This window comes from Ixodes scapularis, unplaced genomic scaffold, assembly GCF_016920785.2.
Source record: "Ixodes scapularis isolate PalLabHiFi unplaced genomic scaffold, ASM1692078v2 PGA_scaffold0__279_contigs__length_252992795, whole genome shotgun sequence".
NCBI classification, from domain to species: domain Eukaryota; kingdom Metazoa; phylum Arthropoda; class Arachnida; order Ixodida; family Ixodidae; genus Ixodes; species Ixodes scapularis.
This window is the reverse complement of record NW_024609835.1, coordinates 100,447,745-100,468,953: the sequence shown is the minus strand read 5'-3', so window position 1 is coordinate 100,468,953 and position 21,209 is coordinate 100,447,745. Positions and strand designations below refer to the sequence as shown.

Here is a 21,209-nt window from a genome sequence, read left to right as displayed (position 1 = left end):
TCTTTCTTTCTGTATGAAATTTGTGCAACACGTGAAAACACGTCAGCACTCACCTCATGCGCTTCCCTAGGCCACACCTCCCCACCGAATTATCGGTGAACAGAGTACAGCTGTTGTTTTCTTACCATCCTTTCTCACACCCAGTAGTCTAACGAGAAAGTTTCAGAAATGAAAAGGGCTCGCGTCTTCCTTGATTTTCATACTATCTTAATGTCAAACTTGACTGCGATAAATCGCCCTTTTATGTCGCAGTTGAGGACGAAAATAAAATCGCATACGCCGGTGCAGCAGCAGACTGAACAAGTATACTTCGTCTGTAGTTTTTTTAGTACTAAATTATAGAAATTACTCGTTCGATGTAACCACCCAAAATATTTATTGCTGCTCTAATTATATAAGTCGATGAAAAAAAAATATATATATATTGTTTTAAATTAACAAAATCCAATTTTCAATCTGTGCGTAGACACAGTTCACTAACATGAAGGGAAAAAAGAGGTGAGCCGAAAGAATAAATATTTCTTTTATTTACTCCTAATACTCGAGGCTATCAAAGCGTACATTGTGTTTTAATTAAACATGTATTTCTTTGGTTTTTCTGCCTCCTGAATTGGACCAAAAAGTAATTTTAACATACAAAAGAGCTCTTCCAGCGCCCTTTCTACTTGATGCAGGGATGAAGGCTTGACGAAATATATACTGTGTTGCCATAGAACATCCGCACAAACTTCGTTTTTTTTTGTCGGTTGGAGTTCCAGAATTACGGGACATCCTGGATTGTTCATTCGCCTGTTCCACAGGAGAAATTAGCGACACAAAACACAATACCATAGGTTTCTGCCCACACTGATGTGATACAAAGTATTGCGTGTGCACGCTCTTAAGCTACAGGGATGGGAAATTTTTAGTCGACAATGTAATTACCATCTTCCAAGCATAAATTAAATGGACAACTTGTGTAACTAGCGGTCGTTTCTTAGGTGGCTGAGTATCCAGGGCATGTAGGAAGCGATCCTGGTGTAGAGACCGGGCAGCAGAGGACGACCGCATCCTATGCCCCCAGAGACCACGCCAATCACAACGTACTTCTTGCCCTCGCGCACCATCAGTGGGCCACCAGAATCTCCCTGCAGAAAAAAAAAAAAAGAAACAAACCTGCGCCTTAAAATTCTGCATCCCAGGTTCTCAAGAAAGGCTTTCATGCATTACCCGGAGACGCTCGAGGAGCTCGGTAACAGCAGAATATTTACTAAAAGCCACGGACAATGATGTGATGGTTTGTGGTTAGGCATATCGTTTGTCATAATGTACTCAACTCGACAACGTAACTTTTGACCGGTTCATGACCCATATTCTATGTAACATGTATATTACACCACTGAATTGTTGAGCGGACTTTTGTCTCGCAGCCGGCAGGAAAGCACCTGTTATCGCCGACAAGACTATTGTTCGGCCAAGAACTAACAAACTAAAATGTAAGAGAAGACATATGACAAAAAGAGATACAAATGGCTGCAAGCTGCATGTACCGAACTGGGTATGGCAAAGAAATGTGAAAGGGATATTTTAAGTATCGTAAACATCGCGCAACATCAACAATTAATTCAAAATTAACTGCAGTGGTGTTAAAATTACAATCTGTTTCACTTCGTAATGCTACATGGTCAAAAACAAGTTTCAAAAAATTGCGGAAGAGGAGGATTCGCCCATTCCATCACCGGAAGATGCACGCACACATACCTTACTCTAGAGGTCTTAAAGAATCTGTGCAACGATTTTACCGTTCAAAAATTTTTCATCTTCTGTTCCGTACCTTGTCACAAAGGACGCAAAAACACAGCTTCCTTCACAATGTTGCGATTCCGCCGCGTAATGGCTAGGCACAAAATAGACTATTTCCCGATCTGCAGCCACGAACGCCGGCCATGAGAACCACGTGGCATGACGTCAAATGGGGACTTGTAAAAAAAAAGCGAGTTATGCAATTACCTGCTCAATAAAAGGTGTTTTTTGTTCTATAGATCTTGACGTTCCAACAAAAATATAAATGCGTCAAAAACCTCTTATCATCTGCATAGTGTTATTATAATGTACGGTAGAGGTTCAACTGGCGCTTGTGTATATGCGACTTCCGTGGCGCAAATTGAAGCAGACAGCAACCAGTTTACTTTTGCGGTGCTCCTGTGCATTCCCATGAGAAAACGCGAGTTCATCTTGTCTCTTCGCCCGAAAATAACACGGAGCACTTCGGTTATTTGAGTCGTACCTGATAGTATGTACCTTGATTAATATTGTAAAAGTGTAATTGTTTTAGTTACCGCATTTTTCTTCATCAACCAACGATGTTTAACTTTGCTACATTTCAGTCCCAAACGTGTGTTTCGCAACAGGTGTGTAAAACAAGCGATGATTTAAAGCAAAATTACAATCGAAAGGAGTATAGAGTGTGTTCAAGGCTTGCCAGCATTCCGGTGATGCTTATATATTGAAAATATGTCAGCCCTGTCACTATGTGAAAATGACCTCGTTGTGCATGAGCGGATAAAAACATTCAAAACGTAGAGAATGAAGTACATGGGGGCTATAAAAAGTGTCTCTTTGTATCGTTTCGTCTGCCGGGCAGCTTTTATCAGGAACTTGTTCTCAAAGATTTCCAGCTTGCGGGTGTTATTTTGAACGTAGATGTAACATCTACGCTCAGAGCAGAAAAAATTAAGCGATACTACTTATTTAAAGTTGAATATATTGTGTGGCTTCAACTTATTTTGATCGTACATGCACGAGTAGTTACTGATCCAGTGTTACTGCGTAGCTCTTGCTCTTTCCCTTTGTTTTCCAAATGTCCTTCGTTTGGCACGTGCCTCATGCTGAAAAGCGCGTGTTCGCGCTAACAGTGTCCGACAGTGCACATAAATACCCGCACGAAGCCGTTTCAGCACCGTTTTTAATAAGATGAATTTGAAAGAAAAACGCCGTAACTGAGCAATTATTTTGTCGTCCTGACTGAGAAATTTTCCAAGCTACCTGGTACGTACTAATTATCTGGGACATTTTCTCTTATGATCTAGCGCAGGGAGAAAATGCACTCACTTTTTTCATAGAAATGCATTACCGGAAGTCAATTTTGGACTGGTTGCTGTCTGCTGAATTTGCGTCGGCACACTAGCGAATCCCTGGCATACATTATAATAACTCTATGATCATTTGCAAACCTTTTATTATGGATGGAAGGGTGGATGAATCCGGCTGAGCGCTTTGGATCGGGCTGTAGCTTACGCCGCCTAGCCATTTTGTTTTACCACTTAAGCTTAAAATATTTAAATGTGAAAACTATATTCACTCCGCACTGCAAAGAAAGTGAGGCTATAAAACCCTCTTGCTATCAATGCCATTAGTTAATAAGAAAATACCTAGTTTTCTCTCGCTTTCGGCCACCATTCCACTTAATCTTTCCTTGGTAAACTCTACTGTCTTGATATCCACTTTTCCTTCGCTGTCTCTAAAACCCAATGACTTCATTAAATTAATTTTGTCTTCGGTAGGAATAGGTTGAAGCCCTTTACAGTAGAGTATCAAGTGCTCAGCCGTCTCGTCCTCCTCTCCACAAGCAGTATCCATTCCCTGGTACTTCGCTCTGTGTGTTCTGGTTCGCAGAACACCCGTACTCACCTCAAACTACAATGAGCTTCCCCAAGAATTGTCATAAATGCTTTCTTTTGCAATAAATGTTTTCTTTATTCTATAGCTTTCCAGAGCCGTCTTTGTCCGCATTCCCTCTAGCCACCGATCTCTTTCGGTGTCCTTAACTTTCTTCTTAACTTATACCTTCTCTTCCGTAACGCCACTATAGCCCAAAAACTTTCCTCTTAATTTCCTAGTGCACTGTCTCCACTTTGTGTCTATACTCCTCATCTATAAATAGATGAAAACCTCTCATGCCCATTGGTCCCCATCCACTCGCCTGAGCCGATCCTCAAATTCTATCTTGCTCACCGCTTCCCTGCTCTCAAATGAGGCCCATTCCATGTCTCCTTGTACTCCCTGGTTTGGCGCTTTGCAATGTGGCCCCAAAGCCAGCCTACCAACTCCGGAGGTTTGGTGGCGCCATCTATCCGAGGTCAATAAAACCGTCAGCTCTATCTGCTACCGCGAGGAGCCGCTAGAAGCCTATATAGAAGCCGAACAGGGACGGACGGACCCGGACGAGCACGTTGGCACTTTTCTCCTTTCGCCATGTTAATCGTACTGCACAGACCGCTCAAGCACACGGTCACGTGGTAGTGAGCAGGTGAATTCTTGCTGCTCACTGATGGCGCTAGAGAGAGAACTTCAGCGGAACACCGCGCTTCCTCCTTTTACGTCACAGCGCACGTGTCTCGGAAGGTGATGAAGGAGTTCTGAGGTGCCAAAAAAACTCAATCTTCGCCCTTTTTTAATTAAAAACTAAAACATGCAGGCAAAACCAATTTTTAGAGCACACCTGTCAGGCGCCCGATTCCGGGTGTCACGGCGTCATCGTCGGCGTCGGCGTAACCGCGCTAAATTTAGAGGGGAAAATTGACGTCACATGACTTAAACACAAAGTCGATTCTCTGCTAAATTTGGGGGAAAATTCAGTTTCTCCACTAGATTTAGTGGGGAACTTCGGTTCCTCCATTAGATTTAGCGGAAAATTCAGGTCAGGCGACCTTAATACCAATTCAATTCTTCGCTAAATTTAGCTGGGAATCGAATTGGTGTTGGTGTCTCGTGACATAAATTTTCCCGCGAGATCCAGCGGAGAACCATAATTTGTTTATGGGTGACGTGCCAAGTAATCTGATGTCTTTTTTCCCGCTAACTTTAGCGGGGAAACTGAATTGGTGTTGAGGTCACGTGACGCCGATTTCCCCGCTAAATTTAGCGGGAGGAGGAGGGGTGGACGGAAAGGAGGAGGGGGAAGAGTAGGACGAGGAGGAGGAAAGGAGGTGAATAACCTCTCCTTCTTACCCTTCCCTCTTCCTCAAGAGCTGCGCTCTAGTTTGGGATTATACAGATTTGCAAACGTCTTTCAGTTTTTGTTCTTTACTTCAGAAGAGTCGAGACACCAACTCCCACAGTTATTTAAGGAAAGCGCTGAAATTTAAAGGAGCTGTGCACAAATTTCAGTGCTTTGCTAAATAATTGTGGGAGTTGGTGTCTCGTCCCTCCAGAAGTAAAGAACAAAAACCGCTTTTGCATGCATGCCCTAGTTGGTAAATTAAAAAAAAAAAAAAAAAAAACGATTGAGGATTTTGGCATTTCCCAACACCTTCACCATCTTCTGAGTCACTCCCGCTGTGACGTCAAACGGGAATGAGCGGGGTTCCGGTGAAGATTCCTCTCTTGCGCCATCAGTAAGCAGCGAGAACTCACCCGCTCGCGAACAACGTGACCACGTGCTAGCTCAGCGCGGTGAACATGGCGAAAGGAGGAAGGTGCCAACGTGCACGTCTGCGTCCGGCCGTGGACGTGCACGTGCAGCTCCTCGCGGTATCAGATAGAGCTGCCGGGTTCGTTAACCTCGGATAGATGGCGTCACTGAACCTCTGTATAATTAAAGTTTTGTCGATGATACCAAGCTTTTGGAGCATTCATATCTATGTTGGAATGACAAGCTTTATAGAGAGATTACCTTTTATTGAGCAAGTACTCGCACAACTTGCTATCTTATTACAAGTCCCCCTTTGACGTCACGCCGCGTGGTTCTCATGGCCGCCGATCGCGGCTGCAGATCGAGAAATTTCTAATTATTGCCTCGCGGTTACGTTGCAGAATCACAACGTCTTGAAGGAAGGAGATCTGTTTTCTGTCCTTTTGATAAGGTGAACATTGTCAAAAGTAGAACGTGCAAACCTTTTCAGCGTTAAAATCGTTCCACAGCTCCTTTAAGGAAAGCACTAAACACCGCGCGGTAATTCCGAATTTCAACCCGATTTTTTTTTAGAGCGCAGCTCTAAGGCTGAATTCCATGGAGTGATTTATGCGACGAATAGCTGAAGAACGTCGCCCGACGGCACGGTCGACTTACACGCGACGTAGCAGCCACTGTGTTGATTCCACGCGCAAAGCAAATGCCGCCGGGCGAAATTCCTCGATTTTTCGCAGCATATTCGTCCCCTGGAGTTCAGCCTTCGCGCCCGTTTCCGAATTCACCGGCGTCGCCATCGGCGTCGCCATCGGCGTCGCCATCGGCGTCGCCGTCGGCGTAAACGCGCGCGTTGCATTATGGGATGTTTCCCCGCTAAAGTTAGCGGGGAAATGTTCCCCCTAAGTTTAGGAGGGGAATTTTCCCCGCTAAAATTAGCGGGGAATTTGACGTGACTTGACCTCAACACCAATTCAGTTTTTCCAATAAATTTCGCGGGGAAAATGAACTCACGACTTCGTGTCACGTCACCCATGAACAAATTCAGCGGCAAAAGGAGAGGAGAAGGTTACGAGGAACAGGAGGAGAGGAGGAGGTGAGAGGGGGAAAAGGAGGAGGGGAGAAGGAATGAAGGAGGAGCATACTCTCCCCTCCTTCTCCTCAATAGCTGAGCTCTAGATTCGCGTTACAGAGATTTTTAAACATTTTTATTCCTTTTCATACGGGTTACCGGATAAAATTCGTAGTAGTAGTAGTTAGTCGAGGGTAGCGAAAAGCCGGAACATGTTGGCCACTTTTTTGGTGGGGGCGAGTTAGTTCCGGGGAAGGGAAGGGGATGAAAGAAGAGATCAGAAAAAAGTTAAAGAAAGAAGAGAGGTAAAGAAAAAGAACGGATTGAAAAGAAAACAGAGAAAATAATGGGATGAAAAGTGATCAAAAGGGAAAAGGAAGAAAGAATAAAAAAAAGGAACGATTGGTCAGCAGTTCTTGTGACTCGATTGTTGATGTGTTGCCATCGCCCAGTGTATGCCAGACACCGGGGTTAGAGGCGGTCAAATAAACTGGTGTCCTCCAAGAACTTGAGAAGTGCGGCGAATGTTCTTGAGACATCGCGCGCAGAACCTGGGGGAAAAAGAGTGTCCTGTATTGTAGCACTTGCTACGCCTTGTTGCCGCAGGCCGTCGAGAAACGATTTTCTTTTGTCCGCTAGAGTAGGGCAGGTCCAGAGGAGATGGACCTGGTCCTCGAGAACATCACAGGATGGACAGTTTGGGTTTATTGTTGGGTCCATACGGTGTAGGGCTTTTGCAGTAAAGGCACAACCAGTGCGAAGTCTGTGCAGTAGAGAAGCGGAGGCTTGGGACAGCTTTGGAGGCACGCGTGCGGGTGGCTTCCAGGTAAAGACGCGCGTGTCCGGATGTAGTTTCTCTCTTTCTTTGTGAATATAATAAGTCTGAACTCGTAAATCTTTGGTATAACAAGTGTTGGTACATTAATGTTGTCAGCTGCATTAGCGAGACGATCGACTGTTTCATTGCCCGAGCTACCGACGTGCGATGGCAGCCATTGGTATGTTATTTGCCATCCTTTAGACTCTAAGTTTCTTGTCATGTGTCCAATGTATCTGGCATATTGTGGGGCGTCTTCAAGGCTATTGAGAAGTTGTAAAGCGATTCTGGAATCTGTGAGGAAAACTGCCATTTTACTGTGAGGGATAATGTCGAGGATGTCAAGGCCTAGCCAAAGCCCGGCGTGTTCGGCAGTGGTAGATGTAGTGTGGAAGCTCTGTTTCCTTCATTTGGCCATTTTTAGTTCCGGTATAAAAACTGCTTCAGTGGATGATTAGCGGCTATGAAGTACGGAGCCGTCGGTATATACCTGCATCCATTTTAGGAAATCTACCTCGATCCGGTATTCTGCGAGGGTCCGAGCGACAACTTGGGCTGTGAAGCGCTTGCTTCTGAGTTCCAGAATAGATTCACTGATGTTCAGCGGCGAGGCATAAGGTGGTGGTGCCGGGGAGATAGAATTTAAGGTGCCCACAATTCCTTCGAAGTGTCTAGCGAGAGATCCGTGGTGAGATTGAGGGCCCTGTTGACCGGCAGGATGTTTGCCTTGTGATGTAGCGAACTGTCAGCTCTCTGCCGTGGTTGTCGACAAGGTTAATTCTCGTTTCAATCAGCGTTGGAATTTTCGGGGAGTATCTCGGTAAACCCAGACAGAAGCGAACTGCAATCCTTTGCAGGGCCTGAATGGCTGCAGACTTCGCATTGCTCACATGAATCAGCTGCAAGGCGTATAATAGTCTCGAGAGAATGAGGCCCCTGTATATATGTAGCATCATGACCTGAGACATTCCCCACCTGCTGCCCATGATCATTCGAATGGCGTTAAAATAACAGCGAAATCTCATCAGCGTTGTCTTGACTGCAGGCTTCCAGGAGATGCGGTCATCTAGAAGAAACCCCAGATAGGAGTACGTCCGGACACGTGCTACGTCTGTTCCGTTAGTTGTGTATATTCTGTTGATCGATGCTCTAGCCGTTAGGTGACGTTCAAGGGCAGCTGTTTTTGGAGGCGGAGAGCGTAAGGCCTAGACTAGAGATTTCATCTACAATTACAGTCAATCCGTCCTGAAGGGCTTGTTGCATCTTGCTATATATCTTAGTCGGGGCGGTAGTCCAGAGGGCCACGTCGTCAGCGTATACTGCGATGTTAATGACTGGTCCCGTGGACTTCATACGTCGAAGAGCCTCTGGCAGGGCTGCCATAGCAGCGTTAAATGAGAGAGGGCTTATAACACTGCCCTGGGGAAAGCCTTGGGTTACCGTACGTTGAGAACTTCAAATTCCATCTAGGCGTACGTGCATAGACCTTCGTGTAAGAAAGGCGCGTACGAATTCCAGAGCTCGGCCTGCAACGCTGAGACTTGTAAGCTGACTAATAATGGGTTCGTTTGAAATTGCATTGAATGCTTTCTTAATACGGATAAATGTACTGGACATATGTTGTGCAAACCATGGGGTTCCCTATATCCATATCCAGACTTAGCTTCAAAACAGGCCGTTGGAGTCGTCGCGACCAATGGCGGTGGCTACCCGGATACGAGGAACCGAGGCTGTATTCCCCGAAAGGGACGGCTTTTCTCCGCCCACGTAAGGTGAATGTGTCGCCGGCACACCCTTGGGAGTGATTATGGACGCGTCCCGTTTTCGAGTAAACTTCTACTGGCCTACCCGGGCGCGTCCATTTCCCCTAGGCTACATGAACCAACCACAACCTGTAGCCGGGGCTCTTGGCTAGGGTGAGCTACGCTCGACCGAGCATTCATCGTTGTTTTACTGCTCCCCCTTTTTCGTGATCTTGCCAGTTATGGCAGTACGGACCGCCTCTCCAGGCGATACTGTCAAATAAGGCAGCGCCGACCTTTTTCCTCTCTTATGTACCGCCTATCGGCAAAGCGTGTGGCGAAAGCCAAATACACGTTCTAAGGTATCCCTGTGTTTTGTGTGGTCTCCCGTCCAACAGAGCCTCACGCAGTCAACGGACGGACCCGGCCGTAGCCACCAGAGCAGCGGACTAAGGGGTGGGTGTTACCTCACACCGATCACCAAGGTGAGTCGAAACCCACATTTTGCAACAGGCGAGTTACGGAGTGGGTTTTTGCCTCACTGAGGACTTTGGGGAAAAATAGAATCCCAGAATCTGAGTGAGCGAACACATTAGGAAAGTTTAAATAAATCGATGCTTGAGTGTAAATAATATAACCCCGCACGCAACTTGCAGGTGGCACCAATATAGAAAAGATTTGCCTTGCAACGATTCCAAAAATCACTTTTAATGTTTCATATAGCTATAGGTGTTAGCTATAGAGGGCAACTTTTATGAGGTCATTTATAATGGCTAGCTTTATAATCGGTTGACTTTCAAATGTTCTTCAAAGTTGCAAAAGCAACTTTAAAGGAGCTCTGCAACGATTTTAGCGTTGAAAGAATTTGCATGTTCTACTTTTGACATTGTTTATATTGTCACAAATGACAGTAAACACACCTCCCTCCTTAGAAATGCTGCGATTCTGTCGCATAATCGCGAGTCAAAAATTAGAATATTTCCCGATCTGCAGCCGCGAGCGGCGGCCATGAGAACCACGTGGCAGGACGTCAATTGGGGTCGTGTATAAAGATATCAAGTGAAGCGAATACCTGACCGATAAAAGGTAACTTTTCTGAAAATCTCGTCGTTCCAACATAAATATAAATGCTTCAAAAACCTGATATATATCATCGACAAAACTTCTACTACACGGAGTTGTAGTGGCGTCATCTATCCTAGGTCTGCAAAGCCGTCAGCTCTATCTGCTACCGCGAACAGCCGCCAAAAGCCGGAGGGAGAGGGGGACGAGCCGGACGGGGTATGGACGGACACAGCTGAGAGTTTCCTCCTTTCACCACATTGTTCGCGCTGCGCCCGCCAGCACGTGGTCACACGGTCGCGAGCGGACGAGTTCTCGCCGCTCACTGATGGCTCTAGAGAGAGAGCTTCACCGAAACCCCGCACGACCCCCTTTGACGTCACAGCACACGTGACTCGGAAGATGGTGAAGGAGTTGAGAGCTGCCGAAAGATTCAACCTTTGTCTATTTTTAAAATAAAAAAACTAGGACATGCAGGCAAAAGCGGTTTTTTGTTCTTTACTTTAGAAAGGTCAAGAAACCAAGTTCAAAATTATTTAAGCAAAACACTGAAATTGTTGCACAGCTCCTTTAAGTGTTCTCACCAACCCTGACAATCAGTGGGGTTCATCATTTAGTTACTTTCTGCTAGTATTGTTTATGTCAATAAGGGTTGACCTTTGTCTACTGATTTGTCTTTTTTCATTATTGTTCCAGGTAAAAAAAACGACTCAGGCTTCAGCGAATTAGAGGCCGCTAAAACTAATAGATCAGATTGGCAGCGGCCTCTATCGCCAAAGTCGTATCATGCATGAAATGCACTATTTAAGGTGCGATAGTTTAAAATTATGTATGAAACATTAAATGTTCTTTCATGGAGTGCAAAAACATCATTTTTATAAAATTTAATATTACATTAATCAAGGAAACTTAATTGGTTTATAGGTCTCTTGACGTCAAGGCACGTGACATCAAGCTTCTCGCTAAATATAACAGGCAAAGTGCATTGATGCATAGATCGTGTGGCGTCAGGTCACGTGACATCAGTTTTCCCTTTAAATTTAGCGGGGGAACTAAACTGGTGTGATTATAATGCAATTCAATGCAAAGGTGCATGCGAGCTGGACTAGAATGACGAAAATAATTCCTGGAGAGGGGAACAAGTGAGACAAAGGACAAACATTATCTCCAAACACAGCTAGGTGACTGGTGCACGACCGCTGTGTTTGGAGATTTGTGTTTGTCCTTTGTCCCACTTGTTAGCCTTCTCCGGGGATTATTTTCGTCATTCTAGTCAAGCTAGCCTGCACATTTGCATTTAATTGCATTATAATCATAACTTTAAATTGCAAGGTTCACCCTTGTTAGTGTTAGACTGGTGGCAGCTCATAAAACCCGTTTGCTCTGCTGACGTCTAACCCCTGGTTAGCTCAGTTGGTAGAGTGCTCCACCTGTAACGGAGAGGTCCCGGGTTCGACACCCGGACCAGGCGGATTTTGTCGGTCGCGCTCCAGTCACCTAGCTGTGTTTGGAGATTTGTGTTTGTCCCTTGCCCCTCTTGTTCCCCTTCTCCAGGGATTATTTTATTCGTCGTAAATTGGTGTACAGATCACGTGACATGACTTTTTCAGCTAATTTTAGAGGGGAAATTCAGTGGATCTATCGGTCACGTGACGTCAGGGGACGCGACGTGAATTTTTCCGCTAAAACCAGCGGGAACCTGACGGTATTACTGGTAAAACCGTTTTTGTTTTGTATTGACCCGCCCTAAATTCGTATCAGATACTGGTAAAACCAGCAAAACAGCCCTAAACGCATATCAAACTAAATTGCTTATACTGTTTTAAATACCTGAGAGGATCCAAATTACTCGGAAAATTTGTTATCTTTAAAAAAAAGGAAGACAAAATAATTAACCGAGAGACATCAATGAACATGTAAATAAAGAGTAAAATAAGTAGAAAGCTGCATTTTAGGTATATCACATCATTTTGAATACACAAAATACAGGGGTTCACTCAGCGCAACCTGCTCTTTGAGCAGTTAAAATGTATCAATTTGATTGAAGTTAATGGAACTGTGGATGTAGCGGATCCCTGCAGCGAAGATGCTGGAGAGTGCGCTGTTATGGACCCGAGCTCGACTCCACCTGCACTGGTCGTTCTCAGTGCCGGTCTCCCTATGAAGCGGCTATTTTAACTCTAAGTCTGACGACTCCCACATTGGTGGCCCGGACGCAATTTCACCCACCCACGTAGATCGTCAAGCAACGTGCAAGCTCACGGTGGCCAGACTGCAAAACTTGGGGTCGTCTCCGTCAAGCTTCCACCTTTTTGCTTAGCGAATGGCGCCATGGGGTTTGCACATGCCGAGTCCATTTTCGCTGCACGAGGCATATTGTCACGAATGACGAGGTAACGAAAGGAATAACTGAGGAAACCGAAACGTTTAATGGGGCGAACTTGTGCCCAAAACAAAACTGAAACAAAAGATAACAAACAACAGAACGTCGCGGGCGTCGAACTCGGTGTAACAGCAGGATCGAACGCTGGGCGACACTGACTGCGCCACGGTACGCGGAGCCCCTTATGTACATGCGGGGGATTCTTGAACAGTCGGCGTAGAAGGTTGAGCGCGTAGAACATTTTCACCCCGAACAAGCAACATGATTCTCGAATTTACCAGAGGACGAAATTGCAAGAATAAATAAAAGACACGTCGCTTCGAGGAATCGAGCCCCGGCTCTTTTCGTGGGAGGCAAGCACGATAACCGTTAGGGCACGGCCGCGTTGCCTACTTGGTTAGCTGCGCGCGCGGAATATCATCACAAGCAACGAAGCATTATGACGCCGTTAGGGCCCTCTGCCCCACTTAAGTAACCCCTGACGCGCTGTATGACAAGCTCAAGCAGGAGCTCATCAAACGTATGACGTCCACACACAAAAAAAGCGCCGCCTTCGGCAACTCTTCGTTTAGAAAGAACTTGGAGATCGCAAGCCGCCTCAACTGCGTCGACGCAGGAGACATGATCGTGACGGCAAACATCGATGACTGCATTCTTCGAAAGTTATTTCTACAACACCTCCCATCAAACGCCCGCATGATTTTGACCACCTCATTCGGTGTCCCATTTCACGCGATGGTAAAACTTGCAGACCAGATTTTGAGAATGCATCATTTACACTTGAAACGCCGACTGTGGTCACCACGATGCCGACAAGTCAAGATTCCCAGCCGCGTCAACCTCAATCCGAAGTAGACAGGCGACCCCAGCTATTTACCGAGCGCTTCCCACCGCTAAGCTCGCGTCACCAAATTCACAGATATCCATCACGACAACGCAGTCGGTCCAGCGAACGCCACAGGTCTCCATGCATACAACACCCCCGAGAACACGGCGACCCAATGTGCTGGTGCCACGCTGAATTGTGTCCACGAACTCGCAATTGCTGTCGCCAACGAGGAAGAGGAGCTTAGAGCGATAAACTGCTATCCCTCACTCGGCTGCTCCCATGTCATACAATTTTGACAACTAGACATATGACCTAACAGATCCTAAGGCTACTACGCATGCTGAGCCAAGATTATTATTGCAATCGCTTTAAAAGAACATGATAAACTATTTTTTCAATACAGTTATCCCCAGAGGTCAGTGTCAAGCTCTACTAAAAACCGAAAATACAGCACAGCTGCTAACGGCACCTAGCGGAGGCATTACGAAGCTGCCCGAGTGTTTGTCGTAAAATTCCATTTTGGATTTAAAACAAAAGTTACATAACTTATCTCGTCCGTACTGTTATTAAAGATAAATAACCATTTTTTGTGAGTGGTACTTCGTTAAAATCTAGACGTTAAACTATAAGGTCAGATGTCTAGTGGTCAAAATGTGCAACATGGCGGCTGCCGATTGGGAGTCACTTTCAGCTGCCAGTTTATCGCTATAAGGCCCTCTATCTCGTTGGCTGTCACCCTTGTTCTCTCGCGAGAAGAGACACTCCGTATCCTACCACTCAAGGCGGCCAGAGCGTCATACGTTATTTTTTCTCTTGAATTGTAAAACTAGGTTGAGGTTTTTAATTAACAAAAGAGCCGAACTTAGTGCATTACCTGCCAACAGTAAAGACTCAAGACAAACCATAGAGACATTTCCCTGGAGTGGCAAAGGGAACTCCCGTTCTCACATTAGGCGAAAGTTATGAAAAGTTAGTAATACGACTACGCTGTACTTCCCCCGAGTGTTCATAGTTCCTAAAGTCAGGCACTATAGATTTGGAGTGCACTCCTTAGGTCACTTCCATCGTCTCATCGACACGCGTAAACGGCGTCTACTCGACTTCAACACACACCTCACTGTGTGTGGAGTTCCCTCTAAACTAGCTATCGTCGGTTCGACACTTTTTCGCTCTAAACCAAAATCATCGTTTGAAAAATAATGCTGCTCATTTTCGGGTTTAACACAGCCTCGCAGTACCGAATGCCCGATCGGGCATGATATCCTTTATCAGAACCGCACAACTGGACCTTCTGTGTACGCACGACCTCGCCGAATGCCTCCAGAGAAACTTTTTGCAACAAAAAAAAAATTGCGGTGGGTTAGCTCGGCTACGCCAGGATATACGTGGCGTGAGCTTGTGCGCACAAAATGAGAAGCGCTATCAAGCGGCTTCGGTGCAGCGTCAGACTTGGCTACTGCGCAACGGTGGCGCACAGCTGGACACGCGGCGGCGTCAGTGCGTCTGCCGCGGCTATGACGTCACGCAGAACGGCGAGGCGCGCGCGCGGCAGTGGCGTAGCGCGCGGCGGCGGCGGCTCCGGCGCGCCAGCTGTGCGCTGTGTGACGTCACTGCTCCTCGAGCATGCGCAGCATGGAGCACGGCTCATTATGTGAGCCACGCGAAACTGCTCAACCTCGGCCAGTGTAGCTCACGCTACAAAACAAGAGTGTCAACGCAAGCTTGACCTCGATTTCGTTCGTCCATCTTCCAGCTGTTGGACCTCTCCACTTTATATGGTTCCCAAGAGTAACGGTGACTGGCACCTGTGCGGGGACTATTGGACACTCTACAGGAGCACAACTCCCGATCATACCCATTCCAGCATTTGAAATATTCCGCAGCCAACCTTCATGGGAAAGAGGTATTTTCAAAAAGTGATCTTATTCGTGCGTTTTACCAAATCCTGACGTCACTCGACGAGATCCCCAAAACTACCATCATGACGCATCTAGATTTTTTTTTTAATTTGTTCGCATGCACTTTGAACTCTGCAATGCGGCTCAAACATTCCAACCCCTCATCGACCAAGTGCTTTGTGGTTTGGACATTTCTTTTGCCTGCTTAGTTAATATCCTAATTGCCATCGAATCAGACAGTGAATATAAACGACATCTACATCAGCTTTTTGAATGCCTTTACGCTCACGGTATTATCGTTAGCGCCAGCAAATGCGAATTAAGTGTTCAAAAATGATAAACTTCCTTTGACACCATGTAGACCACATTTATGTTACGCCTCTCCCATCTAAAGTGAGTGCGGTTAGAAATTTTCCACCGCTTACAAACTTGCGAAAATTATTGGAATTCTTGGGCCTCCTGAACTTTTGGAGACGCTTCATTCCCCACTGCACTTACTAGCTACAACCTTTAAACGACATCCTTGTTGGTCACCGACGCGCGTCATCTGATATTTCTTAGTCAAACGCTGCAACGGCTGCCTTCCAACAGACAAGGAGGCGATAGCCGTCGCCATCCTCTTAGTCCATCCGAAACCAGACGCCCCCACGAACCTCATGTTGAATGCTTCGGGAACAGCGGACGGCGCTGTACTTCAACAACACGTGATGAGTCAGTGGCGTCCACTCGGATTCATTTACAACAAACTGACAACAACAGAGACAAAGTATAGTACCTTCGGAAGAGAGCTCCTTGCAATTTACTTGGCCTTAAAACATTTCAGACATTTCCTCGATTGACGTAACCTCCACATTCGCTCTGGGTACTAGTGGATGTGAATACACACATATAAAACTTCGCCATTTAGCCTTCATTTCAAAATTTACGTCCGATACCAGACATGTTCAAGGAAAGCCAACTTTGTTGCACCCACTATGTCACCAGCAGACGTTGCTAGCCTACGAATACCACCAAGTCATCAGGGCGATTTTACTGCCATGGCCAATGCACAGCAGCAAAACACAGGGCTGACGCAACTTCGGCTGTCTTCATCTATAAGATTCCAGGTGATACCCTTACCATCCTCAACTCAGACTTTAATTTTTGACACATTCACAGGTCTTTCCATCCCATATGTCCCCCTTGACTTCCGAAGGCCAGTCTTCGGAGATTGTCACCTGTTTTTTCAACCCGGGATACGGCCTACACAAAATCTGGTCGCATCCCGCTTTGTTTGGACAAGATTGAATGCGGATGTGCGAGCCTGAGCACGTTTCTGTCACAAATACCAGCGAGAGAAAAAATTCAACGACTCACCAAAACCTTCTTGTCAACATTTCCTCTACCAGGTAGGCGCTTTGATCATATCCACATCAATCTGGATGAAGTCCTTCCACAACCTAACGCTAATAAATGTTTTCTTATCTGTGTAGACCGCTTTACGCGCTGGCCTGAGTCTATATTCATATCTGACATTCCCGCATCTACTCGGGCTCAAGTTATTATGACCGGATGAGTAGCACGGTTTGGTGTCTATCAATCATCGCCGCAGTTCGTGGAAGTTAATTTCAGTCGAAGCTTTTTGCCGACCTCACACACGTCTCTTTGAAAGCGCTCGAATACGCGCCACATCATATCACACTCAAGCAAAGGGGATGACAGTTCGATGGCACCGCCACCTGAAGACCGCGCTCCAAGCCCATCAAACATCTCGGTGCAGTGAAGGACTTCCCGTTCTAGTTCTTCGTGTTGGGTCCTCTTTGGAAGGAGATCTGGGCTGCTCATTAGCGGAGCTGGTGTACGGGACAACATTTAGTCCTCCAGGGCAATTTATGCAAGCGACATCTACAGGGTCCGATTGAGAAAAGTAAACCCTACGTTTCGGCCCGGATAAGAAAACTACGCATCGCAGAACCCTGAACCTCCGCCAGAATGTAACCCTAGAGGTCCAAGCAAGATGCCAAAGTTTCAGAAAATGAGCTTACCTGGATCAAAAGATAAAAGAAAAAAAAAACGAGAAATTTCTACGGGGAGGCTCCGACCACAGAGAGACACAGACGGAGGCCGTTTGCTTTGCGTTGCATCGCATAGGTAGCGCCACCACTTATGCGGGTTGGCGGGTAATCACGGGCGTCTGCCGGGCTTGGCGGCAAATTCGGAATTGTTCTCTATCATTTTTGAAGCTTCACTTACGCACTGCTTTTCACTGCAACGGAAATAAAAATTACACGCTCTAATTTGTGATACTTCGGTGCATATGCTCAGGCATAACATTTCTTCATGCTAATTATTTTAGCAGATGTCGTCTGCTTTGCTTTTCGCAAACTCGAACGCCGTGGTGCACCTATTCTTCCCGTTCGGTGGCACCTTCGACACTTGGTGCTGCAGATTATGGGATGTTCGGTATGGAAGTGGTAGCTTCCTCTAGTGGCCAAGTCTGCTCACTGTCAGTAAACCGTTTATAACCTAATTAATTTTTTAAAGTTACAATATTTGGGCTCCGCCGTCATAGGAGCCTCTTTCGGTTGCACGCGAACTTCAGCTGGCCCAATATATTTTCCTTTTTTTTTAAATTCTGTACCGTTTTTCATGTTTGCGTACTTGATTCTTTTTTCTTTTTTTCTGTTTTTTTTTTGTGGGCAATGAAAACTAAAAAAGGGAGAGGCAGAAGATGCCAAGTCAGCGACTTTGTGACCCGGTTTACGCATTATGTCAAGTCTCGAACACGTTCAAATTTATTATTGTTAATATTATTAAAGGAATTCAGTACTTTTGGTTTGCTGGGAGTTAGATTCAGTGCTGGACAATTAAGTTGCCCCGTCAAAGAACCAGGATCACCATTTGCATGATCCGGAGACACCAGATGAGAGAGACTCAGCAGCCGACAACCGTAATTGGCAGCCCTAAAAAGGGCAATTTGTCAGAGGTAAACGAAATAAAAACGGGAAAAGACCGCGCACATCGCGGAAGCTATTCTTACTTCCAGATGAAAGTATCTGGAGTGCGTCTGGGGCAGGCACTGGAAGGCAACACCGTAGTCCTATTACGGTTCTGCCTCAATGTGACTTCCCAACTGCCAGGTGCAACGTCCAAGTCTCGCCTCGTATTCGGCAAACATCGCAGCTCTCATTTCGTCCGTAAGGAGCAGAAACGCAGCCTAAATGCGTTGCTTGAGGATGTCGAGGGTGGGGATTCGGCCGGTGTAGACCTGTGACTTGATGAACCTCCATACAAAAAAATCACTGATTGTTAGGCCAGGGGATCGCGGTGGCCATGGCATGCTGGGCCAGCCTCTTCCCATTCAGCGTCCAGGAAAGGTGTGACTTAACCATTTCCTGACGAAGGTCCACCAGTGTGGGGGCGCTCCATCTTGCATGAATACGGAAACTTGTCGTTTCATGTGGAGGGCCTCGAGCTCGGGAAGAAATTCCACCTTCAAGGTGCGCAGATAACTTCTGCCCGTCACAGACTCATGGAAAAAAAAAGGACCAACAATACCCTCCCTCAAGATCCCGCACCAGACAGTTACATTGGGAGAGTACTGAGACTTCTCCATTGTCCAGTGTGGTGGCCGTTGCTCCAGTGCCGGCAGTTCTGAGCGTTGACTTTTCCGTCGAGGTGGAAGACGGCCTCCTCCGAGAACAGAAAGAAGTACAGATGGGAGGTGTTGGCTGCGATCCTTAGGATGTCTTCGCGGCAAAAATCGAGCCGTCCTTCATAGTCTTCAGGCTTCAGCTCGTGGAGAACGTGAACCTTCTAGGCATGCAAGTTGTGTCGGCGAAGAATCCGGCGTACAGTGTAATCTGAAACTCCAAAAAAATTCGCCGCTCTCTTCGTGGACAGGTGCGGGTCCGCTTCGAAAGCACCCATGATCCAGTACGCGAGCTGCTCTTTCTCTGGCGTGCTGGCGAAGACGTGCTTCTTGTACGCGACGCTGCCCACTGCGCCAAAACGCTGGATTCACTTCCAGATGATTGTCTTTGACGGCGGCCTAGAACAGTGCACTCGACGGTATCGGCGGCGAGCTTCCTTAAAGCTTCTGCGCTTTAAATACCAAACCACGACGTCTGCGCGTTGCTTTTGATTTAATTGCCTCATCAGGCAGGAAAGTGCAGCAAAACACGGTAGAGATTAAAAGTAATCAACGGGGGAACCGGTGTTCGGGTTTGCGAAGAGCAAAGTAGACGACATCTGCTAAAATAATTAGCATGAAGAAATGTTATGCCTGAGGAAATGCACCGAAGTATCACGAATGAGAGCGTGTAATATTTATTTTCGTTGCAGTGAAAAGCATGTGCGTAAGGGAAACTTCAGTAATAATAAAGAACAATTCCGAATTTGCCGCCTAGCCCGGCAGATGCCCGTGATAACCCGCCAACCCGCATAGGTGGTGGCGCCACCTATGCGATGCAACGCAAAGCAGACGGCCTCCGTCTACGTCTTTCCGTGGTCGGAGCCTCCCCGTAGAGATTTCTCGTTTTTTTATTTTATCTTTTGATCCAGGCAAGCTCGTTTTCCGAAACTTTGGCATCTTGCTTGGACCGCTAGGGTTACATTCTGGCGAAGTTTGAGCGTTATGCGATGCGTAGTTTTTTTACGCGGGCCAAAAAGTAGGGTTTACTTTTCTCGATCGGACCCTGTACATTCTCAACAAATGATATTACGAATCATTTACCTAGCCTACGCAAAACAATGCAATTACAACAACCAGTTGAGCCACGAGCCCCATCACAACAAAGTGAATTTATCAACAAAAACCTACAAACGTCCACACACGTTTTTTTTTTCCAAAAAAAAAAAGGATCACTTTGATTCACAATTCAACGGTCCCTACGAAGTAATTCGTCTAAACACGAAAACCTTTAAATTGAAAATTTATGGACAACAGGTGGTTATAAGCGCACATCGCCTGAAACATGCACTCATCGATATGACTTGGACTGCATGTTCTGCCAGGATTGTAAAGCATGTGGAGTGGGCAACCCAATCAATGCTTATGAGAGTTCTCCACATATTACTCGCCCAGGTCATTTTGTGATGGTGAATTCCGCTCGCAGATCTCGAACTCCCTAAAAGCGCTCAATTCGGAGAGCGCCTATTCCGCTCGTTGATCGTGCGAGTTGGTCATCTTCCCTTCGTAGATCTCTGGCAACGCTTGCCCAGTGGAGCGCCCCAAATTGTGCCACAACCGCTCCGTGGAATTCTGAAGATCTTAGCGGAAGTTGACAAAAGCGCATACGCCATTTCCTTGAACTCGGCAGTGCGCATGCGCGGCGTGGTTTGCGAGGTCGCCGGACCGGTCGGGCCGTCGAGTTCGTCTGTTCTGGTGCGTCGGTTGTTTAGGCAGGATAGTGACGTCTCGAACGCTTCTACCTCGCGTGAATAAGGGATTCAAAGCCGGGACTGAAGCGTGGTAAATTGTAGGTGCTGACATCTGCGATCGTGAGAGGAAGAACGAGAAAAAGAATGACAGAAAAATTGGAGGCAAACGCAAGGTTAGGTTTTTTCATTTAGCAGACAATGATTGTTTACCTTTTTACACTGCATGCAGCCGGCGTTTTCTCGTGCAATAAAGCAAGAACAGATACGCAAACGACCGTGCAAGTAATGACTTGTTATTTCTTGGTGTATAGTAAAGTCTTACCAGCAATCTGAACCCCACCAGTGGTGATCACTGTGCGTTCCCCGCCGTTTCAAGGCGGCGGAAAGGTATGTGTCGGTGGCGAATGAGGATGTCTTCCTCGTTATTTTTGACACGGGCTCCATGGTACGGACATTTTCGCCCGGCCTGTGTCATGTGGTATTTCTGTAGCTAAACAGTGACAGTTCTGACTGGTCGTTGGAAAGCTCAATCGGCTGAGGCGTTGGTCGGCTTGTCAAGTCCGAGCAGCGGCCATTTTGAATGGCCGACTGTCTTAAGCGAATCGGTGGGTCCCTCTAAAAATGGGAGTTCATCTTCCGCTCGTCGATTCGGGGCGGGT

General features: G+C 46.5%; 1 protein-coding gene across 1 annotated transcript in view; it reads right to left on the bottom strand.

The window, feature by feature from the left end:
- Positions 1-915: 915 nt before the first annotated feature.
- LOC121046024 (serine protease 33-like) overlaps positions 916-21,209 on the bottom strand; it is a 62,026-nt gene continuing 41,732 nt past the window's right edge. Inside the window, exon 6 of the mRNA XM_040499633.2 lies at positions 916-1,127. Within this exon, the coding sequence (XP_040355567.2) occupies positions 963-1,127 (165 nt within the window). The 3' untranslated portion in view covers positions 916-962. The remainder of the gene's footprint in view (positions 1,128-21,209) is intronic.